This window comes from Aplidium turbinatum, chromosome 11 (assembly GCF_918807975.1).
Source record: "Aplidium turbinatum chromosome 11, kaAplTurb1.1, whole genome shotgun sequence".
NCBI classification, from domain to species: domain Eukaryota; kingdom Metazoa; phylum Chordata; class Ascidiacea; order Aplousobranchia; family Polyclinidae; genus Aplidium; species Aplidium turbinatum.
Window position 1 is genome coordinate 1,833,881 of NC_137482.1, and position 23,402 is coordinate 1,857,282.

Consider the following 23,402-nt stretch of genomic DNA (forward strand, 5'->3'; position numbering starts at 1 on the left):
AAAGTCAGCTCTAATGATATTTAATTCAGTTTTTACAGTTGGTCCTTTCATTTCCTATTTGTAAATTGTAAGTGTTGGTTCAATTTCGGTTGGGATCATATCAGAGACTTTAATATCAGTAGCAAGTGTGTTCTTCCTTACCAAAAAGTGATTAATTGATTGAATCTTTATCCTTGGACTGGGAAAGCTTTTTGCAGAGCTTATTCCTGGCAGTTTTGCATACGGTACTTGTAGAGGCTTTGAACCACTGACGCCGGACTGGTTAACGAGATTGACAAAGTGAAGTTTCCGATTGTTGAAGTCTTGTTACTGGATAATTATTCCATTCATTAGATGCTGCTGAATGGATATAAACTACATCCAATTGCAGCAATAATAAAATCAAAAGTTTTAAAACTGTTCGGCCACACTAAAAGATCACAATTCGGAATCAGCAAAGTTTGCACAGAAGGCAAAGTAGAAGGAAAAAGAAAACGTGGCAGACAACCAAAACGATGGCAAGACAACCTTTAATCATGGACCGGACTCAACTTGAAGACACTGGGCGAGTTGGCTCAAAATTGCCACTCTTGGAAGCAAATAAGCCATGTTGATGCGCAATCTGCCGCAGGCGGAGATAACGACTGATGATGAATGGAATGGAGAGCATTCCTTAACATGCGTTGCTCAAACGCACACCCCGAGATTCAAACCAGTGCCGCTTGATCTTGAAGCTTCTTCGTTAAAGTCACGTGCTATCCGATTGAGCTTTTGGGGCGCAGCATACCGGTACCAATTATTTTTTGACATTAAGAAAGCACAATTTACAGCACAATTTACTATCTATTGTAATGTGGCGCAAAGCAGCTAAATCCAGTTTCGGGGTTTTGCTCTACTTTGGTGCCACAGTAACAAGAGATGCCTTATTTTTTATGAAATGTATATCTAAGTTGTAAGTCTAAAGTTTGTAGTCAAGAACTTTATGTTGTCAGATAGTATTAATATATAGTTTTTGTTCTTAGATGAAAATGTAAATGTAAAACCTAATTGGCAGCAGTTGTGTTATGTACATAAGTAATAATAAACAAGTACCGTGGTACTTACAACATTTAATATTATTATTATTATAAGAAGAGCAGCAACCTTAGCATTGACCCGGTCTATTTTGAACAACAAAATAAGATACCGATAATTGTAAGTTACAATCAAAAACTACTGCAAAGACACAGCAAAATGTGTTAAGCATTTGTCTAAATTAAAGGTATCTGAGGCAAAAACTAAGTAAGCGTTGATTTTAATGACAAACAACTGCAGAACAAACACAAATGCAACCAAAGATGAGCCAAATGTCAAATTTAAGGCCCTGTATTCTGAAATGTGGTCTTTTACAATGTATATAGTGGGGAGCATAATGCTTACAAGACTCATCATATTTACGGAGCATCTATAGATTAGGCAATAAGTACGGTATTGATTGCTTTAGTATTGTTACCAGAATAAGGTTACCGTACATAAAGTTAGTATTGTATAGGCTGTTTAGCAATAGAAAATAATGAAAATTAGTCTAATTTAAAATACTACCATTTTTTACAATGACATACTTTTTGCAGACTTGTTAATAGTTCAATAAAAATGGCACTAAAATCATGGTTGTTTTTTACTGTTTTGTATATTGTGATGACATCAATTGGTAAGCCTGGACTTAGATAAAAATAAGTGTTAATAATTTCTTATCTTCTTCAATAGATTTTGAAACTGTGTGGAAAATATTTACATTATGATAATTTTACTTCCTTTTTATCTGTACGGTACATGTGATTTTCTAGTGCAGTGGTTCTTAAACTGGGGGGCACGCCCCCCTTGGGGGGCGTATGAGGCTCACAAGGGGGCGCAAGAAATTGAAAAACTCTGCATGAATTATGACTAAACATGTCTTCACAACTACGCTGGACAGTCGATTGTTAAAGATGAAACTTTGTGTTACAGTGGCACAGTGTTTGTAGAGCGTGTTGTTGTCACATCTCGCATTCTTTGTGATGTTTTAGACGTTGCTAAATTTTTGCGCGACACCTTAACTCTCGTAACACAACGGCTTTCTGACACATCAGCCTCGAGCTTTGGTTGTAATAATAATGGCAACGACTGACCAACAAGTGACAGAGGCTAGAAGTACAACAGTATCCCTAATTCTACTATAGTACCATGCGTGAATTATTTTTTTAATTTTAGCATTGATTTAATTAGGTTCTTCTTCTCTCGTGTTGTCGCTATATGTCAGGGCATCCGTTGGTTAGCCACTGCCTGGTGTCGTCATCGATGGAAATTAGGCCTTCCATACCATGGGGTGGTCTGTATAGCCGGCAATCCTTGATAGGTTTATTTTTAATTAATCAGCTCTATTGACAAAAAATGAGTGGGGAAAAAGAAAGAATGACAAAAGTTATCTGAAGTTTGGCTTTTAGATGTCATAGTAAATGACCAAGTTGTAGGCCTACCACAATATGTCATATGTTTTTAAAATTTGAGCAACGACGGTTTGAGACCAACTCGTTCGCAGCGTCATCTTGAAAAAAAAAACACCTTGACCTCCAAAGTAAACTTTTAGCTTTTTTCCAATGCAAGAAAGACTCTTAAAAAAATGAAGATTGCAAGTACCGGTAGCGAGTGCTTTCGCCAATCGTCGTCGGCGGAAGTTGTAGAAGCGTCTTTCGGAATTTGGCATCGTCGATTTGGCCTACCTCGTGGACATTTTCGCGGTCCACGACATTAAGGCGCGAACAAAACGGCGCGAGACAAAAAGGCGCAGAAAAAAGGGCGCAGAGACAAAATGGCGCAGAGGCAAAACGGCGCAGACAAAACGGCGCCAAAGTCAATGTAACAATTTTTTTTTCTTTTGAAAATACTTAACTCAAGCGCGAAGGTTGATCAATAATAGTTTTGATTCAAACGCGTTGCTCACTTCAAGTTCATTTGGGAAGCACGAAATAACATTATTGTAAAGAGAAACTGCTGTGCAATAATATCTAATTTGTGATAATTAAATGAGTTCAATAACACTCAATGGCATTCTTAATTCAAATGCGTTGTTCCTTATATTTGAAGTCAAGTTCAGTCGAGAAGTAAAGACCACATTTGGTCGGGGAGCAATTTGAAACAGCGTACATTTGTTTGCAATAAGTTCAAAGATTATGTCGCATCATTTTCAAGACAAAATACGGCGCGATTAATATTCCCCCATCACACTTTGCGTTCTGTCTCTCACACTAACAACCGTGACGGCTTATCAACTGCCAAGAAACTATTTATTCTGTAATTATCCAGCTGGCAAAAGTGCGACCACAGTGCTTAGACGTGAAAATTGTTTGTTTTGAAAGGTACGAAGATCGAAAACAAATGTTTGCTTGAGATGTAGGCAGATTTGGCTACAAGCTGCAAAAATATATTCTTACACAGCTAACAATTCCATTGATTTTGCATTGATGTTGATTCAAAGTCTGGCAACGTTGAATCAAAGTTATAATGGCGGATATTGTTACCTGGATAATAGCTTTGTAGTACAGAATTAGCGCACGTGACAGTTCAGAGAGATGGGTGTCAAAGATAGGATGCAAATCAATACCACAGTTGGACGGAATCTATGGCAAACCAGACGGGTTTTATTTTTACTTTTCGAGCTGGGTACAAATTGCAACGGTTTGCCGATGATTAGCGAAATCAGGAATTGTTTATTTACTACGTTTCTGCAGTAATTGTGAATGGGCGTAATTGTTGAGAAGGTGTCTGTGCTGACTAGGCAGCAACGCACATTACAACTGATACTGCATACAACTGTTTACAATTCTGGTTAAACTTTAAAGAGTTTACTAGTTCTGTGTCACATTAACACTATGATGTATGTTCCAGCCAGCAAAACTGGTCCTTTTTACATTGATTTATCGTCAGCAGACATTGAAACAATGTAAAAAAGACCATCTTTGCTGACTGGGAGAGCATGTACGATCAAAGCATTTTTCTACAAACTGCGGCAATCGGACTTGTTTTCATCTCACCGACCTCTGTGATGTCACAACGGGAACTTTGACTGTTGAAGTTTTTGATTCAAGCGTGCTATTTTTAGCTCCTTACCAGCTGTGTAGTTTTGAGAATGGAATGTGGCCTACGAAAATAGTGATAAGATAGAAAAACACCGTGCACAACTGCACACTCATTGTTGTTTTGAAATCGCCAAGGTTTTTTTTTCAAGTTTTTTGCGCTGTCTGGTAAATTAATTAATTTGCAATGTTCCTCAACTGAACGAAACTGCACAAATGAAATTACGCACTGCATTTCACAACAGTAGGCTACTTTTTTTCAGCAATTTAAAAAAAATTCTCCAAAGTTTTCTGGTTTAAACGTTTGGACATGCTTTCCAACACTTCCCTCCCAAGCCGAAACAATTTGTCCGTGTCCATTCCTTGGAGGCCAGTCGCCGACGGATGACATCAAAAGCATTTAAACTTCTTTAAGGAGCAACGCATTTGAATTAAGAATGTCATTGAGTGTTAAACTCATTTAATTATCACAAATTAGATATTATTGCACAGCAGTTTCTCTTTACAATAATGTTATTCGTGCTTCCCAAATGAACTTGAAGTGAGCAACGCGTTTGAATCAAAACTATTATTGATCAACCTTCGCGCTTGAGTTAAGTATTTTCAAAAGAAAAAAAAATTGTTACATTGATTTGGCGCCGTTTTGTCTGCGCCGTTTTGCCTCTGCGCCATTTTGTCTCTGCGCCCTTTTTTCTGCGCCTTTTTGTCTCGCGCCGTTTTGTTCGCGCCTTAATGTCCTGCTTCGACATTTTCGAAGCCCTTAATAATTTAAATCTGCCCCTGAAAGGCAAGAATACTAATCGCATCAAAGAATATGATGCCATCCGGGCTTTCATAGCAAAACTGGGGCTGTGGCATCGTCGAGTTCAAAAAGGAATCGCAGCTTCATTTTCCAAACTTGATACTGTCCTTGAAATAAACCAAATTGAACTGAAGGGCGAGCTTAAGTTCAAAGTGGAGTGCCACCTTCAACTTTGGAAACAAGAACTTGAACGCCATTTTCCAGACTTGAGTGACACCGAACATCCAGAATGGCAGATGACAAGGAATCCCTTTTGTTTAAATGAGAAAATTCTTCCTGGCAATTCACATGAGGAATTCTTGAAGCTGAAATGAAATTCTGCTGCAAGGGACAACCTTGAAGCAATGCCACTGACAGAGTTTTGGAAGAAATATGTGCACATTTACAAGAGTGTGGGTGCTGTGGCTATACGCACACTTCTTTCATTTTCATCCACTTAGCCTACTTGTGCGAAAATGGTTTTTCTACTCTCGTGAACATAGCCTAAAGACAAAATCTAGAAACAAACTTGGATGTGAAGCCGATCTGAGATGTGTATTATCTGCTACTAATCCCCAAATTAAACATTTGGTATCCACTAAAAAGTTACATCCTTCACGTTAATGCATCTTACCTGGAAATGAATTGCTGTTCTGTTTAATGTTTTTTGATTTTGACATAAGGTGGGGCGCGAAATTTTTAGAATTTGTAAAAGGGAGGCGTGTCTCAAAAAGTTTAAGAACCACTGTTCTAGTGGTTTCTAGTCAAAGTGGTTACCAGTTTTTGTCAATCACATTATTTGCCTTTCACTGAATTGTGAAATGATGTTCTGTTAAATAAAATGTAAAACCGTAGCAGTTTTTTAACTATATGTATATTTATTTAAAACCAGGTTAATTATTGCATCTGCTTTCTTTTCCACTTTTTCTCTTACTTTACAATATACAGTATGTTTGTGTATTAGTTTGTTTTTGTGATGTTGTTGGGTTCAGTCGTGTTTTCATTGCTTCAAGAATTGGCGCTCCAGTTGTTTCAGGAACAAGGAGGCAACTGATTTTTGATTAATTTATCTATATACTTGTTTTAAAGTATCAGGTTTGGTGGCCGTGCTTAACTATACTTATCTATGCATACCGCAATATTAGATCTTTTCATGCACGTCTTAAACCATTAAGGTTTTGCCACCTTTTCCTTTTGTTAGTTTTGTTACTGTATTTCTTTTTCACAATATCATTTCTTTTGCATTCTGACAAAGAAAAAGAAATTGAATTGAATTGCTCTATAGGTTGTCAAAAGCTGAAATTCGTACCAGAGTATATTTCCAGTCAGAGGACATCTACTACAAATACCACAGTTGTCGCAACTACTGCTACCACAGCCAATACTTCAAATACAACAATAGTACCTGGTATGGCATATTTTAACAATAAGATTTTGTCCTACAAATATGTAGAGAGAGATGTGTTCTATGAAATGTAGAAATGTGTATCGAAATTGAAAGTGTATTCTTAAAAATCATGATATAATTGAAACTATTTTGAAACCGGTTTGATTTCAAATTCAAAATTGATGTTATGGATGTATCAGATGTTGCTACTGTCATTCCGTCCGAATAACTCAGTTGGTTAAACGCCTGACTGTCTGAGCAATGAAACCGCAAGATCAAGCATGGGGGGTTCAATTCTCGGAGTGTGCATCAACAATTTGCAATGACAATTTTCCTTTTAGCTGCACCTATTGGATAAAATAAGTTCAAGACAGCAACTTTTTAACAACAAGCAGAAACTTCTTTCTGTCAATCTTGATGATCGGCTCTGCATCAGTGGTTCGGTGCCTCTGTAAGCATGCAAAAGAACTATGGTACACTATAATCAAGCTCCCATAGAAGCATTCTGTCCCATACCAAGAATTTCATCAGTTAATTGCTGACATTATATCTTTGTCTAGGTGGTTTAGAGTCTAGCTGGCAAGGTTATGTTGGAGCTGGTGTTGCTATTGTCTTCTTTGGAAGCAACTTTATTCCTGTGAAGAAATTTGAAACTGGAGACGGTAAATTTTGTGTGTTATTTGTCAAGCTGAAGTCATCACATAGTTTACACCATCCCGTTGTGTTTTCATTGTGAAACTTCTTTGTATCAGCATCATCCAATTTCGGTTTGTTGAACATTGATGGGAGCAAACTGATTTCTCAATGCAGCAGTTGCCTTGCCATAATGCAAAGTCAATAATTTGAAAAAAAATCCTTCAATGATTTAAAATAAAAGTTATCATAGATATGGTACTTGTTGTTACTGGCCTTTTCATAAAACTGCATAATTTTTTTTGGAAGTTAAAGTGCGCAGTGCATTGTATAAATACTGTATACATGTGTCTTCGAACATCTTGTTCATTTTTAAATTTATTTATTTAGTGCCTGAAAGCATTGTCATTTGCCATTATGGATATCATTTACCCGCTATGTTTGATTAGTGTACGGTATTATGCTTATTTGGTGATTAACTTGTTATCTTGGCTGCTATTAATATTGTTGCTTCATCGTCAAAGTATTAGAATAGATAGTATTTGCTGACAAATAAAGATAATTGCTGACAATGCTTTGATAACCGACTGAAAAGCACATTTTGTTGTTGAGTAGATTGAGTTGTAATTGGGTGTAAATTGCCCAAAGCTGCATCACAGTCCAATCTTTATCTATGCTACACAGGTATGTTCTTTCAATGGGTATTTTGTGTCGCCATTTGGATGGGCGGATGGATCACCAACTGGGTTCTCAACTTTCCAAAATTTTATGCACTGCCAATGCTTGGAGGTTGGTATTGTCACAAAAGAGAACGCCATCTTCTGATTACATGTTGTTAATTTTGCCTTATCTTAAGTTTACGATATTTATTGATTTCTACAATTTTGGTTGAGAGGTGGCTTTCTTTAATCATAGACAGATAAATAACCAAGCAACCACACGTCATTTAACATCATACATTAGAGTGAACATAAAACTATAAACTACGAACGTTTTCGGCCATACTCAAGTTAACCCTTCCCAAGTAACGAAAATAACTGATTTTACAATAACATTTACATTGAAAATAACTGATCTACACAAGTGTAGTACACTTCTAATTTCTAATTACATCATTCTACCTTCTTTTGAACAATAACAACGAGTTGCTGCTGACATGCCCTTCATAAGTTCATGGCTCAGTGTGATTAACTCGGCGACGCGTTTGTGCACATTGCACTGGTTTACACGATTTTTGCTGAATAAACTTTGAAAACTGATTTAGAGGAGTTTTGGGGTGCTGAATCCGAATCTGACCTCAGATTTTGGCTATCACATCAGGTTTGTGAGATATGATAACAACAAATTGTCACTTTTGTCAAAATTGAAAAATTTGACGTTGCTTTTATCATACATACACATTGTGCTATGTCCAGAAATCCAGGCCATAAGGTGCATAATTATCTGAAATACACCCACAAACTACAATTTTGATACCAATTTGTTTTCTAAGCAACACTATTAACAAGACAGTAATAACACGCTAAAAGTATAACTGACTCTCTCCATCCATCAATGTTTTGCATGAAACCACAAAGATTTAAGCAGGCCTGTGGCGATGGTTGTCCAGTAACTTTATTGAGCTGTTTTGGCCTGTCTAACACTAACCTTTCGTTATAGCACTGCATTTGGTAGTAAACGCAAAGCCAAATCTTTCACTTTTGGCAAAAATAAAGTATTTTTGTTATCATATTATCTCAAAAATTTGATATGATAGTAAAAATCTGAGTTCAGATTCGGATTCAGCACCCCAAAATTACCTGAAATCAGTTGTCAAAGTCCAAACAGCAGAGCAAAAATATTTTTTTGTAGACCAGTGTTGTTCGTCACATCTGAAGGTGTGCCAACGAAGCCTCTGTTTGCTTTGGGATGTAGTTCTCTCGGCGATGTTGCAATGTCCACATATTATTACTCGTGCAATTCTGTTGAACGTTTTTACGCAAAGCGACCTATGCACTCTGGCCATGCGTAATTTCAAAGAGAAAGCACATTTTGCGTAGCTTTACAAATCAAAATTGCATCGGCCTCCAGTCCCTATAATTGGTTTTCACGTTGGCAATGCTTGTGTAATATAATAGGTCGCTATGTTTTTATGGTTCACGTACGAAGTTGTTTTTTTTTTCTTCAAAATTCAACAAAACATGAAAAGTTAAACGCTGTTATCGTTGTTCTTTATTTTCCAGGATTTCTGTGGGCTACTGGCAACGTGTGTGTCGTGCCGATCATCAAGACAATTGGGCTGGGCCTTGGGATGCTCATTTGGGGCTCGTTCAACCTGATATCTGGCTGGGCAAGCGGAAGGTGTGGTGTTGTAGTTGATACTCGTCACTTACCGTTGGCTTGCGATTGCAATAACTGCGCGTGTTTTTATCACAAGATAAAAATTAATATAACAATAACAAACGCTTATAATAATGAATTTGTAAGCCTAATCATTGCAGCTTGACGACCTGCTTGGATTGATTGTTTGTACTGGTACTTGGAAATTTGTTCTTAAGTTGGACATGTTTGTTGCATTTGAGAGAAATATGCCCAATCCGAAACATTACATCACTGAAGTCTATTTCAAAGTTCTAAGCATTTAATTAGTGGATAGCAATATTGTTAACTCTTGGTCACGTAAGGATATTGCTATCCGGTTTGAATTGTTCCATTTGTTTAGGTTTGGTTGGTTTGGCCTGAAGCCAGAGATCCCCCACAACACGACACTGAACTACATCTCAATTGGCTTTGCCGTGGCCAGGTGAGAGACAGTTTGTGGTTCAGTAGAATGCGCCTACTTCGTCTCCTTAAGGAGGTTAGAAGAAAGTGACGGATTTGGCAAATTATGCAAACATATCACAACTATAGCGACTTCTGCTCTGACCGACAAAAATGTGACGAATAAGGCGAACTGGCGAAAAGGTGACGAATTAGGCGAATTCAACTATACGTCATCGCATCTCTTCAACTGATCGTTCGTAGCCACGGAAACTACATACTTGTCGTCATAAATGTGATAGCAACATAAATCCGTTTGAACAAAACTGTTGACTCATCTGATGAAGCGTTTATTAGTACATCCTTTAAATCAGCGTTTGTTTCATCCAAGAATGCATTAAATCTAGACAAACTAAAATTTAAACAGTAGGCTAAAATTCTTGTATTTGTGCGTTGAATATTGCAACATTTTACTCAGGGTCATTCTGAAAAGCTTAAATCAGCAGGCTTGGCATTTCTTTGAAAAGGATTCTTGACTACAAACGTTTATGAGCCACTGGTTTAACGGACTAAAAACAATCAATGTACAATGAAATATGGTAGTCCTGTGTTAGCTGAGGCTGTGAAAGTTCGCAAACGCAACTTTGGAATCATGTATGCCAGAGTGAACAAACTGGCGCTTTGCCACCTTATTCTTATTTGTGATGGAGGATGCGGATAATTAAATATTCTTTTAAGTATTTTTTGCTGATTAAAAACCTGCCAACTCATGATAGTTGCGAACGAATTGAAATGTCACTGCACATTTCTTTCAACTCAACAAACAATGAGTGACATGTTGTCACATTTCAATTGTTAATGATGACGTCATATTGCTTGAATCTCAGACAGAAAGTCAATTCTTTTTTCATTGATTCAACGTCTGAAAACGTTGCATCAATGTTAAAGCATCTATATAATTGGTTGCCTGGGAGAGTTGGATTTCACTGGGTTGTGGTTTTCTAGTTCTATTCTTGAAATTTAGTTTATTACGGAAACGCTTCATAAAAAAGATCACTTTGCAATTACTCTCATTGTGCAGTGAAAAGATTTGCTAATTCAGTTGTTGCAAATATATATTTTTTTAGATTTGGTGTTTATTTTTCCATTTGTTTATTATTTACCGAACTATAAAAGTAGTTTGGTGTTGTGAAATGTATCTCCGTAATGTGGAAGAATCCCTACTGAAGTACATTTGTTCAATCCTCCATTGTTGTATTACATGGTTTTGTAAGTTATATAATATCAACTGCTTGCTTGCACCATCACACTACAAATACTTCACAAATCAACATTTCACTTCAAATCTCCTCCTGGTATAAGTAACTTAACTTTGTTGACAAGGCTGGCTGTCGTCAGAGGGAAGCCTTCCATTGTTTGATCGCACGTTTCTGTCATGTGCTGGTACTTTGTTATTGCCGAGGCAAAACCGGTTATATTGCCATTTGCGTCTGAGTTGTTTCATTTTACCATTGCTGATGTCATAGCTACCCACAGATGCCTATCTTTAGATAATCATGAACATGTTAGAACCTGCAAGTGAAAACTTTCTTTTACTCCTTCAATTTGCTTTCTGGTTTCTAAAGAAATTCTGTTTTGTTTCTTTCCCTTTCGTCATAGCTTCAGGACAATATTTGTCATTTAATTTGAGTGTTATGCTAACATTGTTGAGAGATTGAGCAAATAATTTCTAAGCCAGTAGCTAATTAAAAGATCATTTTTAAATCAGCTTATTTCAACCAAATGTGGCTGTCTTTGAACTAGTATGGAAATTACAGGAACATCGCTTCAATCATCAATCAATCATTTTATTTTTCGTCATTAACGCGTCCAGGACGAAAAAGATACTAACTACAAAAATCGATATAGACCTACCAGCACGTTAATGAACGGGAAAAGGTGGCAAAACCTTGAGAGGTTTAAAACAGGGGTGACGAACCTTTTTGCGGTCGCGGGCCACTTTGTCAATTACACATGAGTTTTCGGGCCACACAACTTTTTAATCGTAACCAACTATGAAATCTTTTAAAAGCGACTCAAGATAATATTCATGAAAAGTAACAAACGGCAGATGAAAGTAATAAAACCCACACAGGTGAAATTGTCTTAACCAGAATCGAAACATACAACAGTAAAAAATAAAAACAGATTAACTTAACCAAAAATGATAGAGCAACAGTAGGCTACTTGCACTGATAATGAAGACATTATATTTTTCGAAGCGTTTGCTTTCATATGAGTATGGAATCTTTTTTTTGGCTCTATCCTTTTTGCTCAAGTTGACTAAATGCTTCGGCCATTATGCTCCGAAACAACAAATCAGTTAATGAAATTTCTTTTTCAAACAACAAACAAAAGCCCATGCGAATCATACAGCTGAAGCTATCTAATTGAAGCATAAAATATTAAAAAATAACATTAAAGCATTGAATTTTTTTGCTTAGTGGGATTTTAGTGGTAACAGCTTTGAGATGTCTATTGTCTTTAATGCATGAGAGATTGTCAAAATGTTTTGCGGGCCGCACAAAATTCTTTGACGGGCCGCAGGTTCGTCACCTCTGGTTTAAAACGTGCCTGAAGTTGATATCTTGCGAAGTTAATATTTTTATTCTGGAGTTAGTTGGATTTTTAATTAGTGGGCTACGTTTCTTTCTATCCGCATAGTATTTTTTTCAATGCTGGTTGATAGAGTTATCAATTTTGAAATAAAAAAACAACAAATAGAAAATCATAGTAATTACTAAATCAGCGCATGCACGTTTGTGACGTCACAATTGTTTTGTAGCGCCTTCACATGGATGTTTGTCAAGTCGCAGCCGAACCAAGCAATCCGATTGGACGATGATGATGACGAGCCTCCGTTGCTAAGTGACGTAAGTAATCTCCAGTAATAATGCACCAATAGGGTAACTGGGCGCTGGCTCAGTGGGAAAGTGGAACAGTGGCATAGGAAACTTGGCTTTATTGACTCGTGAGTAGAGATGTAAAAAAACGGTTTTTTTTGTTTTAAAAAAAAACGAGCTCGTTTTTTTTGTTTTTTATCGTTTTTTTTGTTTTTTATTCGTTTTTTTTGTTTTTTTTACCTATTTTTTTATTAAATGTCACAATATGCAGCAATTAGGGTAAACTCATTGCAATAGCGTCTCTTTCAACAAAAAAATAGTCTCATAACTCGTATAACATCTTTCAAATGAGACAACATGTCTCTCAAGTCTCAACACACGAGCCATAAAGGTTTCTCATCGTCTCAAATAGTAACACAGTGTCCTATGGTTGGCACATCTCAAGTATTGTCTGTAATTTGGTTCAGCCAGTTGTTAAATGCAGTACCACACTCGTGTACAGTTTCGAAGCCACCTGGGATTTTGGTTAATGGACATGTTACGTTAGGACCAGGTGGTCAGGGTCCTGTTTCTCTACTTCACAAAGGCACTTTTCACCAGCACACCACACCATTACCAGTACAACGTCAAGAGATTGTTCCAGTTGATGTGCATTTGGTGCAAACGTGATGAAAATCACACAAGCGGTTCTCGAGTTATAAGTGAAATAACCTTAGCCACTAAGTGGCTTTATAGATAAGGAGCAATAGAAAAACGGCCATATCTCAAGAACCGCTCAACATATTTACATAAGTTTTAGCTCTACCCCCATGTTTTATGGGGTGGGCTATCTGTTTATGAATATTAAAACAAGTTTTGGCTACTACTTTTTGAGCTAAAAAGAAATTAACCTCTTGTCGTTACGCACCAATAAAACCATGGTGCGTAAATTAAAAAAAAAAATAATTGGGTAGAAGAAAGATTGATGACAAGTTTGGCAAAAGCAGTGTAGTGCTAAAGTCCCAACTTTTAGCCCAAATCACATTTAAATGTAGTGAAAGATGGAAACGTTTTGATGTTTTTTTATTTTCCCTGAAGAGATTCAATAATCCTTTGTGACGTCATAGTCATGTTTGTTTTCCCTTAATCACACCATTGTGCTGTCATAGACATGTTTAAAAGAAGTATGGTTATTGGTTGCACTTAATCCATCCAATTTGAACTAGTTTGCAGAACTTTGAGACTTTAGCACTTTTTTTGTTTTTGCCTAACTTTTCGTCAATCTTTCCTCTGCCCAATAAAAAAAATTAAAGTTTGCATCATGGTTTTATTGGTGCGTAACGACAAGAGGTCAATTTCTTTTTATCTCAAAAAACAGTAGGCCTAGTTCTCAAATAAAATAAGTTTTCATCTTTGATGTTTGTTTTGTATCTTTATCCTGCATTGTGGGAATATGGGTAAAACTTTATTCTTGTCAGGAAAAGCATTATAAAGCATTTATTCACTATGTGAACACTGAGCACTGAGCAGTGCTGAAAAACTCCACTTTAAAGGAAAAATTTCTTCATTCAAGGTTGGTAGAATGGTAGTTACTAGCAATAGTCAACATGGGTGGTGGGCATTTGAAAGGAACATTAACCTAAACCTTTTCTGACAAATGCACTAACTTTTGACAGCTAAAAATATCAGTGATAAGGTCTCTTGCATTATATGTCCCAAATAATCTGCAAGAAGCATCAATGACGAAGTGTCCAATCCAAGATCTTACAACACACGAAAAGAATACTTCTGTTTCAACATTTATAAAGCATATACATCGTTGGCAAGCTATCAGTTACAAAACATGTTTAAACAAGCTATTGGCAATAGCTTGCATTAGTAAATTACCACGTCCACAAACAAGGTAAATGTGTGTACTGAATACTGCCACCTTGTTTTGTCAAAATTTCGTCAACCCATTGAGTGTGTACAAGAATAACCAGTACCACAGTATACTAACATCATAGGCTAACTTCCATAAAAGGAAAAAGAAATTAACTCATCTACATTATGTCATGTATCAAATTTCATTAATTCAATGTTTGTCAGGTCTACTGCCACAAACATGCCAGAGAATGAAGAAGAAAGCGAAACAACATAGGTCCTCATAGGACTATGCAAGAACATATGCTGCCAAACACAAACACTTAGGAATTTCAGCACACCAATAAAACTATTTTTAGTAATTTAATGTTTTTCAAGAGCACTATAATAAAACTAAGCTGTAAATTGCAAAAAAATTGCAACTTTTTCAGAAAAATATGAAAAAAAACAAAAAAAACAAAAAAACGAGTGTTTTTTTTGGCTCAAGTTTTTTTTGAAAAAAAACACGTTTTTTTTAAAAAAAAACGGTTCGTTTTTTTTGCATTTACATCTCTACTCGTGAGCCATAAGACCCTAAAGTAAACTTAACATTTCTTTACCAATAAATGGCGACTGCAAACAAAACAGGCCCAAACTTTTTCACAGAGCACTGCCATCGTTTTATAGGTTCCTTGTTACAGCAATACAAAAAAAGCTGTAATGATGAAATCGGATAGGTCGTTCCGTGTGCATTGTTGCAGGGCAGTTGCTTGGGATTCCATCCGCTTGTGCGTGGGCGATAAAATCTGTAACAAATTGAAAATAACAATGCCACCACTGTTTGTGATGCTCATGGTTATTCTCAACTATGCAGGGCAATAAGCTTTATTGCGTAACAATGTTTGCTATTCTCTTCATGATTACCACAGTTGCATCTGAGAGGCGTGCTTTTTCTTGTGATAACAATCGTTTATCTCAACGTAAGTCCCTCTCCAAGTTTGGGCTGTCATTTTGTTCACTTTGCCGTGATGGCGAGGGTTTTCTCGATCAACCACCGTTATTGAAACAAGACTATTGCATGGCTTGTACAGTTTGAAATATTTTCACCGGCTACTTCCAAGCGGAATAGCAAACAACCTGGCTCGTAGCAATTCCAGCAGCACATTCGTTCCATCACTAGGCGGCCACTTTGAAGCTAACATTGCGCGCCATGATATTTTTCCGCTTCGTAAAGGTCATAATCAAAACATTCAAAACTACTTCCTTTAGGTTTCTCCGCCAATGTCCCCATTATTGTGCATATTAGTTGAGTCACGTGTGTAGAGCGTTTGAGGTCTTCCTTATTCAATCGTTTGAGTTTTTTCTGGCGATAGTTGCAACGTTCATCTGATACATTCCAAAGTAAAAAGCAGTAACACACGAGTGGTTTTATTGCTTCACTGACGTTTTGCGCACTTTGGCAATGCGCACCATCAGAGCGAATAACATACAAAATAAACATTTTAAGGTCTTGTCTTTGTCGGAGGTCATTTAGTTAATGATGGAATTTTGTGAAAGTTTCTAACTGGGTACTGTAAATTCACAATACGTTTATTTTGTGGCATACCTCAATTCACTTTCTATGAGGAAGTTGCTAATGTGAACTGCTGGGGTTTAATCTAAAGAGAAACAATGGTACCGCAACAATTCCAGCTCTACAAAAGCAAAACTTCAAAACCTTTTTATACAAGCCATTAATATTATGTACATATCGAAAATAATAATTCAATAAAAAACTCAAACGTTTGAAAAACAATAAAACAGAAACGTTCTTCCAGCTATCACCACAAGGCTGAGTACTCAGTGGTATAACGAGCAATTGCGATTTGCCAACCATATCGGTGTAGCTTCCATACGAGCCATTTAAACCATCCAATTAACTATGTGTATCTCAGCAACCGATTGTAGTAAGAATTTGCTGTAAACATGATGTCTATCGCTGTCAATTCTTGCTACAATCGGCTGCCGAGAAACACATAATGTTATTGTCGATGTGTATTGAATATTTTAGAAAATGAAATCACTATTTCCAGGATTACCGCACGCCCTATGAAGCCATGAACGACGAAGACATTCCTTGGGAGAATAAATTGTCAGCCACAAAGAGAAGGATTATGTGAGTTGCAGTGTTTCTTTTCAACTTGTCCTAACTTTCTTAACGTGCAATGCAATTCCGCAAACTCGTACAGGTTTAGAACCACCCATACCGCAGACGTTGAATCAATGTAAAAATAGCGGATTTTGCTTTCTCGGGCACTGACGCAAGTCCAGGAGGTTGTCAGTTTAAAATCAAAATTAGCAAAAAGGAAAGTAGCCATTTGAATTTAATAAAATATCAGTGGTGTTGTGATGCGTACAAACTACGATTTGTGTTCAGCTGTTATGGTGGCCCTGGTGGGGTGTGCAACCGTTACCACAGAGATTGAGTGGTAATGGTACAACCCGAGAAATTGCGAAAGAATCACTGCTGTCAGCAAGATGGACAATGGACTCACTAGGTTGAGGTCTCATGACTGAAATGTTCATGACCTGTGAAGTTTTTGCCAAGTGGGACAAAGTTTGCGGTGAAATGAGGTTCAGAGAAGCGGATGTTTGTTGGGATGGTTTACCATTCGCCAGTGGAGCGGATGGTTGAGTTTCCATTGCCACAAATAGCATCGGAGTAGAAAATTGATTCGTCGTCTCTCATTGGTTTGAGCAGTGGGCACCTCAGCATGCTTCAAGCAGAACAAATGTATTTTTGAAATTGGGCTTTGCAGAGCTGCATTCCAACTTCAAGGTTTTGGCCAGCTGTATTCCCATCTCACGTTTATTATTGAGTATATCAGTTTTTATTCCAATGAATGGATTATTTTTCTTTGCTAACGATGATGTCTTAACCGGCAAAAAACGTTTTATACCATACACCAACGCTAGCCCAGTGATTTTTTTAGCTCGTAGCTCCACTTAGCTGCCACTACTGGGTAAATAAAGAACACTGAAGTACGCTTGTTCACACGAAATGGGGACGGTTATCACGCCTACCAACCTGCACAATGCAGAGTGATGTGCCAATAGATTACATCACGGAAATCGTCACATTCTCACCGATGCCATTGTGCACTCACAACGCAGCTGAGCTATTGCGTCACAGCGTTTTAAGTTTGCACGATGCGCGTCATACTCGGGACTCTGCATCCCGCATGTGACAATGTGGAGTGGATGTAGTTTAAGCTTTACACCAACGCACCACATGAAATATTTAAAACAGTGCAAGGCGAGAACGAACATCAGCCAACCATCCTATTCGTGTCTATTTTGCAACAGAAGTTTCACCGCACGGATCAATCGCACCATTTACCCTTGAAATCTATACGCGCCTACTATATGTTAAAAGCTGTTTCAGGTTTGTTGGCCATCTATAAAAACGAAGGGCAAATATCATCACATAAAGTTTTAAATTCTGGATGATACTTGATGGCTGTATAATAGAGTATCCTTCATTTCTTGTATTTCTTCAAACTTTGACTAAGTTTCGTCTCCAGTTTGTGAAGCTCAATTATCATCTTGAATTGTTGACAGCAACATGGTTTTGTGCCACACAGGTGATTGATCATCAACAGACCTAGCTCCTTGCAGAAGCCAGTTGTTTGTTGTCTATGAAACGTCTAAATAAATGCAGGTCATCACTTACAACAGCTTGTGATAGTTAGTCAACACCCTTGGCACACTTGAAATGTAAAATTTGTAGTTTATGTATATGCGTTGTCTGCCTACACAACCAATGTGCTGCAGAATACGAAAAGGACGAAATTGACACGCCTTATTAGCAAGTGAGAACATATAGCGTTTGCCAAGTGTTGTTTCTTAGGAAAGAGCTATGGGAATGACCTTGCACAACAATGTAACTTGCTATAAAAATATTGGACACGCTGTGAGAATCGAACTTACCATCTGAGCTTTGCTCCTGTTCTTTCAACTGAACTGCTTGGTTGTGCCTGGCTAGAGTACTTTTAGAGACGTAATAATCATTATGGAAGTCATGAAAAAAAGAATTAAAACAAGATAATCAGCTTGATATTACGTAGAATAAGCGTTGTCGCCCGTAAAGGTTAGAATAATGCCGAATGTTTTTTCCGAATGGCTCATCCGCACTTTCGCAGTGCAATCCCTCTACTTTTGTTGTGCAGCAATTGTCGAGGGACACGCAGCCTTTGTTGAATGTGGTGTTGGAAAATAAACTTTGCTAACGTTAGGAAAGTTGGACTTTTGGAAACTTGTTAAAGTTTAATCGATGTTTCTGTTCGCAGCGGATTGTCATTGTCTGTCATCTCCGGTATCTTCTATGGGGTGTCGTTCGCCCCGGTCATTCACGTCAAGAACAATTACCCTGGAGCCTCACAAAAAGGTGAGTGATCTGGAGCAGAGTTATTGATGATGTCATCCCTGTGGTTACAACTGACCTTATGGTCTGTATAGAACATTTTACCAATCTTTATTGCAGCACTCTTGAACAGCAGCATAACTTATTCTTGCCTGTGCTAACACTGTCCGCATTATGAACTCATGACCTACAATGGATGCAGCTCAATATATCTCGCTGTGCCAGCATGACTCATTAGACATGTGGCCTACGTAGTTTTGTTACTCGCCTCAGTACATCACCATGATACACAATAATGTATGGCGTTCGGAACTGATAGCTCATTGGCGACTTGACGCGTATCAATTTTAAGTTGGCAAATTTAAGAAACCTGTTTAAAAACCTAAGCGCCACTTATCAAAGAACAGTGTGTCTGCCATAAATAGTCGCGTTAACTTTCGTTAAGACGCAAGCAGTTTTCGTGTTACATTACCTTTATTTGTTTCCAGTGCTATCTGCCGGGATTTTTTCATCCTTCGACAACGGTTTTAAACCGGCATCGCCATTCTGTGACGTCAGGCTGCGTCATAACGGACACTTTCCTTCGTGCTTTACCCATTTGAATGTATAGACATGAAACGTTGTAGAAATAATTGGAAAGTTAACTTCTTGCAGACGTTGACTACGTGTTTGCTCACTTCACCGGGATATTGGTAACGAGTACCGTCTACTTCGCCATCTATTGCGTCATGAAACGTAACAAACCATCCGTGTATCCATCCGCCGTCCTTCCTGCCTTCATATCAGGGGCGATGTGGGCCACTGCAGACATCGGGTGGTTTATTGCCAACAACTACCTGAGCGAGGCCGTCAGCTTCCCCATCATCACCACAGGCCCTGGCATTGTGGCCACAATGTGGGGGGTGTTCCTCTTTCATGAGGTCAAGGTGAGTCACATTATTTGAAGCATTCAGATCCCTGGATTCTTGAGAATACAACGAAACATCGCTGTAAACATTTTACCTCAATTTCATTTATTGTTGAGTTATATTTCAATGCTGACTTAACGCTTCTATTCAAAAGCGTCGAGTCCATAGTAATAGCAACAAAGGCCATAGTTGGCCATAGTAACAAAGGCGCATAAGCCATTTGATGAAAGATTTCTTTCGAGAATGGAATGATGGGCTTGTAGAAATTTTTTCAACTATTTAAACGCGCCTGTATCTCAAATGTTCCATCAACGCATCACCAGTGGCATTCCTAACAAACGTTAATTGCTTGTGGAGACAGCAACGATGAGTTACTTGAAGGTTGCAACCACTGTTTATGTGTGTTCAATGTGCTCTGCTTGGCATTGGACACTGTTGTCGTTTTTAATTATTGCACATAATTGTGGTATTGTGTATTCATAATGGTGTGTTTGTGCACCATATTTGGTACCAATACCACGAAAAGAATGCTGAATGCAACCCTGCATCAGGTTTCTATTACATCATGCATATGATATGACATCATTACTGACGTATATACCGTATCTTCTCGTAATCAATAGCAATGTGGCAGGTGGTGTGAAGGGTTTGAAACGCGTACGGATAGTTGTTTGTGCGGTGAGGTACCGCCGGTCCATGCCGCCTACCACATCAGTATTTCACAATGGAAGCCCGATTACTAAATCAGCTGTTCACATCTAGCTTTCTACGGATGATTACCTGATATGCACTACATGACTTTGTAATAGGAAATCTGACGTGTAGGGTTGGATATCACGGTCATATGGTTATTGAAACGCAACATGCTTGCTGTGCTAATGGGCTCAGCTTATCTCTGATGGTCATGAAAAAGTCTTTTTCACTTTTGGCATTGTTATTTAGTTCAGCAATTTACCAACCTCTGTTTTTCTTTTGCCTCCAAACTTGCTTTAAGATATAACACACGTTTTGCAGGGCTGCCGCAACTACGCGGTGATGTTAGTCGCTTTCGCGTTCACGATCGCTGGAGCGGTTTTGGCGGGACTTTCCAAGGCGTGATAGAAGCTGAAAGAGGCTTCCAGGAAAATCATTTCATACTTCTTCGAACCGGCCAGCAATATGAATACATCGGATGTTACTTATTGGGTTTGCTGCAAAGTTAACATGAACCTCTGGATCTATCGCAAAGATTTAATTAAAGAAACTAATATTGAAGCTGTGTTTTGATACTCTACAATCTACATTCTACAATATACCTCTAATTAAACCTTCTTTTATTGTTTTTTTTTGTATTCTTCTGTTGAAACTTCGGCCATTAAACGTATCGTAGGCCAAGTTTGCTACATGTTGCATGGTCAACTAGCTAAAAATGTTTCAGATAAACGTTTCACTTAAGTTATCAGAATATTAGTTGAATCTTTCATCCACAACCGCGTATGCTATATTCCGTTATCGCGCTAAAACCTTTCATGAAAGGAAGTGCTAAAGTTATTAACTAAAGTTATTCAACTGTTCCCCACGCAGTGGTGTCTAAAACGACGCAATGTTTAAAGAGAACTTTTGAAAGAATTTGATTTGAAAACTTGTAAGCTATTCAAGATTCATGTATCACATTCATATCACACAACTTTGTTCCTTTTCTTTGCTAACCTTCATCTTACACCAAACCACAGCTCAGACAACTTTTTTCTGGAACGTCAGTGGTTCCTTGATATTTAAGGAGTTCCCAGGGGTGGATCTAACGAGTAGCTTTACGGGGGCGATTTTATCAATACACAATGATGTGTAGAAAGATCTGCATTAATCCGACCTTGCAAGTACACCGTGAATAAAGTTACTTTACTGTGTTTAAGGGGACAATCGCCCCCCTGGATCCGCCACTGGCAGTCCCTTGATGCGTGCTACACAATATCAACTACCCAATTTGTTTTGCTATGAAAGTGATCGATAATGTTTTTGTTTGAAGAATTTGTCTTAGTTCTGCGTGTCTGTATTTGTTTGTTGTAACACATATTCGTGAATAATGTCAATAATACATGTTTTCTATTTATTTATTGTCACCCAAAAAGCAGAAAAATACATTTGGTAGCCTACTACATCGGAAATAGTTTTTCAAAACGTTTGTTGGGCCGTAAGTTCAGTTTCTCTGAAAGTGCCGTTCGTTTACTTGTATTGAGCATATTTCTAGTAATTCGTAGGAAATTAAACCAATGGCTAATGTATTCATATTCCCCTCACCTAGCATGGTAATGTACTAAACTTTGTAGGCTACGAATCTCTCCAAAAACTCATCCCTATAAATTAGGCTACAAACTTAATTGTTCCATTCAACTGGAGTAAATTTGACCTTTTGTTACTTTGATTCTACGTCTACGGATATTAAATACATGTGAGAAAGAACTTATTTACTGGCTGAAAAATTGCTTGACCATCATGCCTCTCACACTGATGCTCACTTCTACCCTACAAAATATACTGTAATTTTGTAAAGGTTTTGCTTTTTGCACACTCTGCGGCAGAAATCGGGTCTTGTCTTTGTCGTGTGGGTTGATAATGACTCATTGACTTGTTGCAAGCACGGTCAGTATTTGCACAGCGTGAAATTTTGTCTTCAATCGACGTCCTTGTAGTGAAGCGTTTCGCATTTTAAACCCTTTTTATTACCAGCTGAGGGTTTTACGAGGCTGCGCCCAGCATTGAATCGGTCTACCAAGGCTTTAACATTCCTCAACGATTGAGTTCAAACTTTTGCCCCATCAATGAGTACTTGCACGAAGCACTCTCTTTTTATAACTATGTGCGTTCAGAATTTATGAGCTTAAGGAAATAGGCTCCCAGAAAAAAAGCAACACGATTTAGTTGTAATTGTGGTTGGAATCTTTCAATTTATTAGACTTATGTGGCGTTGGCTATGGTTAACCAGTTTTTGGGTGTTAAAACTTTCAAGAAAGGCACAAACACGCTTTATGTGTACATAGGCCTAATCTGAACAGCAATTGAGCAAACTGTAAATCTAGTAGGTAGGCTATGTAGTAAACCTAGTAGCCTGCGGAAAAAAAAGTGAACACCCCAAAAATGGTCACAGTACGCCACTAAATTATTCGTTTATATTTGTAGCCTATAGGCTTTTATCAACTCTGTTTGTACTTTTAAGGTGATGATGCCCATTGCTACTTCGAAGCTTTAGTTTATAAAACACTTGAACTACATTCATGCAACGTCTTTCAACAATCATGCAACATTGTTTTGTTTACTGTGGTATGCTTTGATACACACTTAGGGAACGTTCAAATATTACGTAACGCCTTCGAGGGGAGGGGGGGGGGTTTATGCAAAGCGTTACGTTAGCGTCACATCCGTGGGGAGGGGGTTCAAGCAAAACGTTACGTAACGCTTTCGAGTACGGAATGGTAGTTTTTTGTGCTGAATTCGTAGTGAAAAAGCGTTACATGGGGGAGGGGGGGATTGAAAAAAGCGTTACGTTGGCGTTACATGGGGGAGGGGGGGGTCAAAAATTCGGAAAAAAAGCGTTACGTAATATTTGAACGTTCCTTTATGTGTTTTCAGTTGTGACAATGTTTTGTCAATAAACATGCAACAATCGATCGCTGGTGAGGTGACATGCGCACCGGTTTAGCGCCCGCGTTACGAGCAATGAAACGTAAAAATGAACCGTGCTGGTTCGATTCCAGGAGTTATCGCTTCACAAGGCATTTCTAGGACTGCTCTTTGTTCAGCAG

General features: G+C 38.0%; 1 protein-coding gene across 1 annotated transcript; it reads left to right on the top strand.

The window, feature by feature from the left end:
• Positions 1–1,593: 1,593 nt before the first annotated feature.
• Positions 1,594–22,962, top strand: LOC145779608 (transmembrane protein 144-like). Its single transcript, XM_082591243.1, has 11 exons — positions 1,594–1,669; positions 6,137–6,259; positions 6,799–6,900; positions 7,556–7,660; positions 9,094–9,211; positions 9,573–9,653; positions 12,435–12,522; positions 16,386–16,468; positions 18,642–18,739; positions 19,370–19,641; positions 20,638–22,962. Exons 1-11 carry the CDS (start codon positions 1,612–1,614, stop codon positions 20,719–20,721), a joined length of 1,212 nt encoding a protein of 403 aa, XP_082447369.1. The 5' UTR covers positions 1,594–1,611; the 3' UTR covers positions 20,722–22,962.
• Positions 22,963–23,402: the final 440 nt, after the last annotated feature.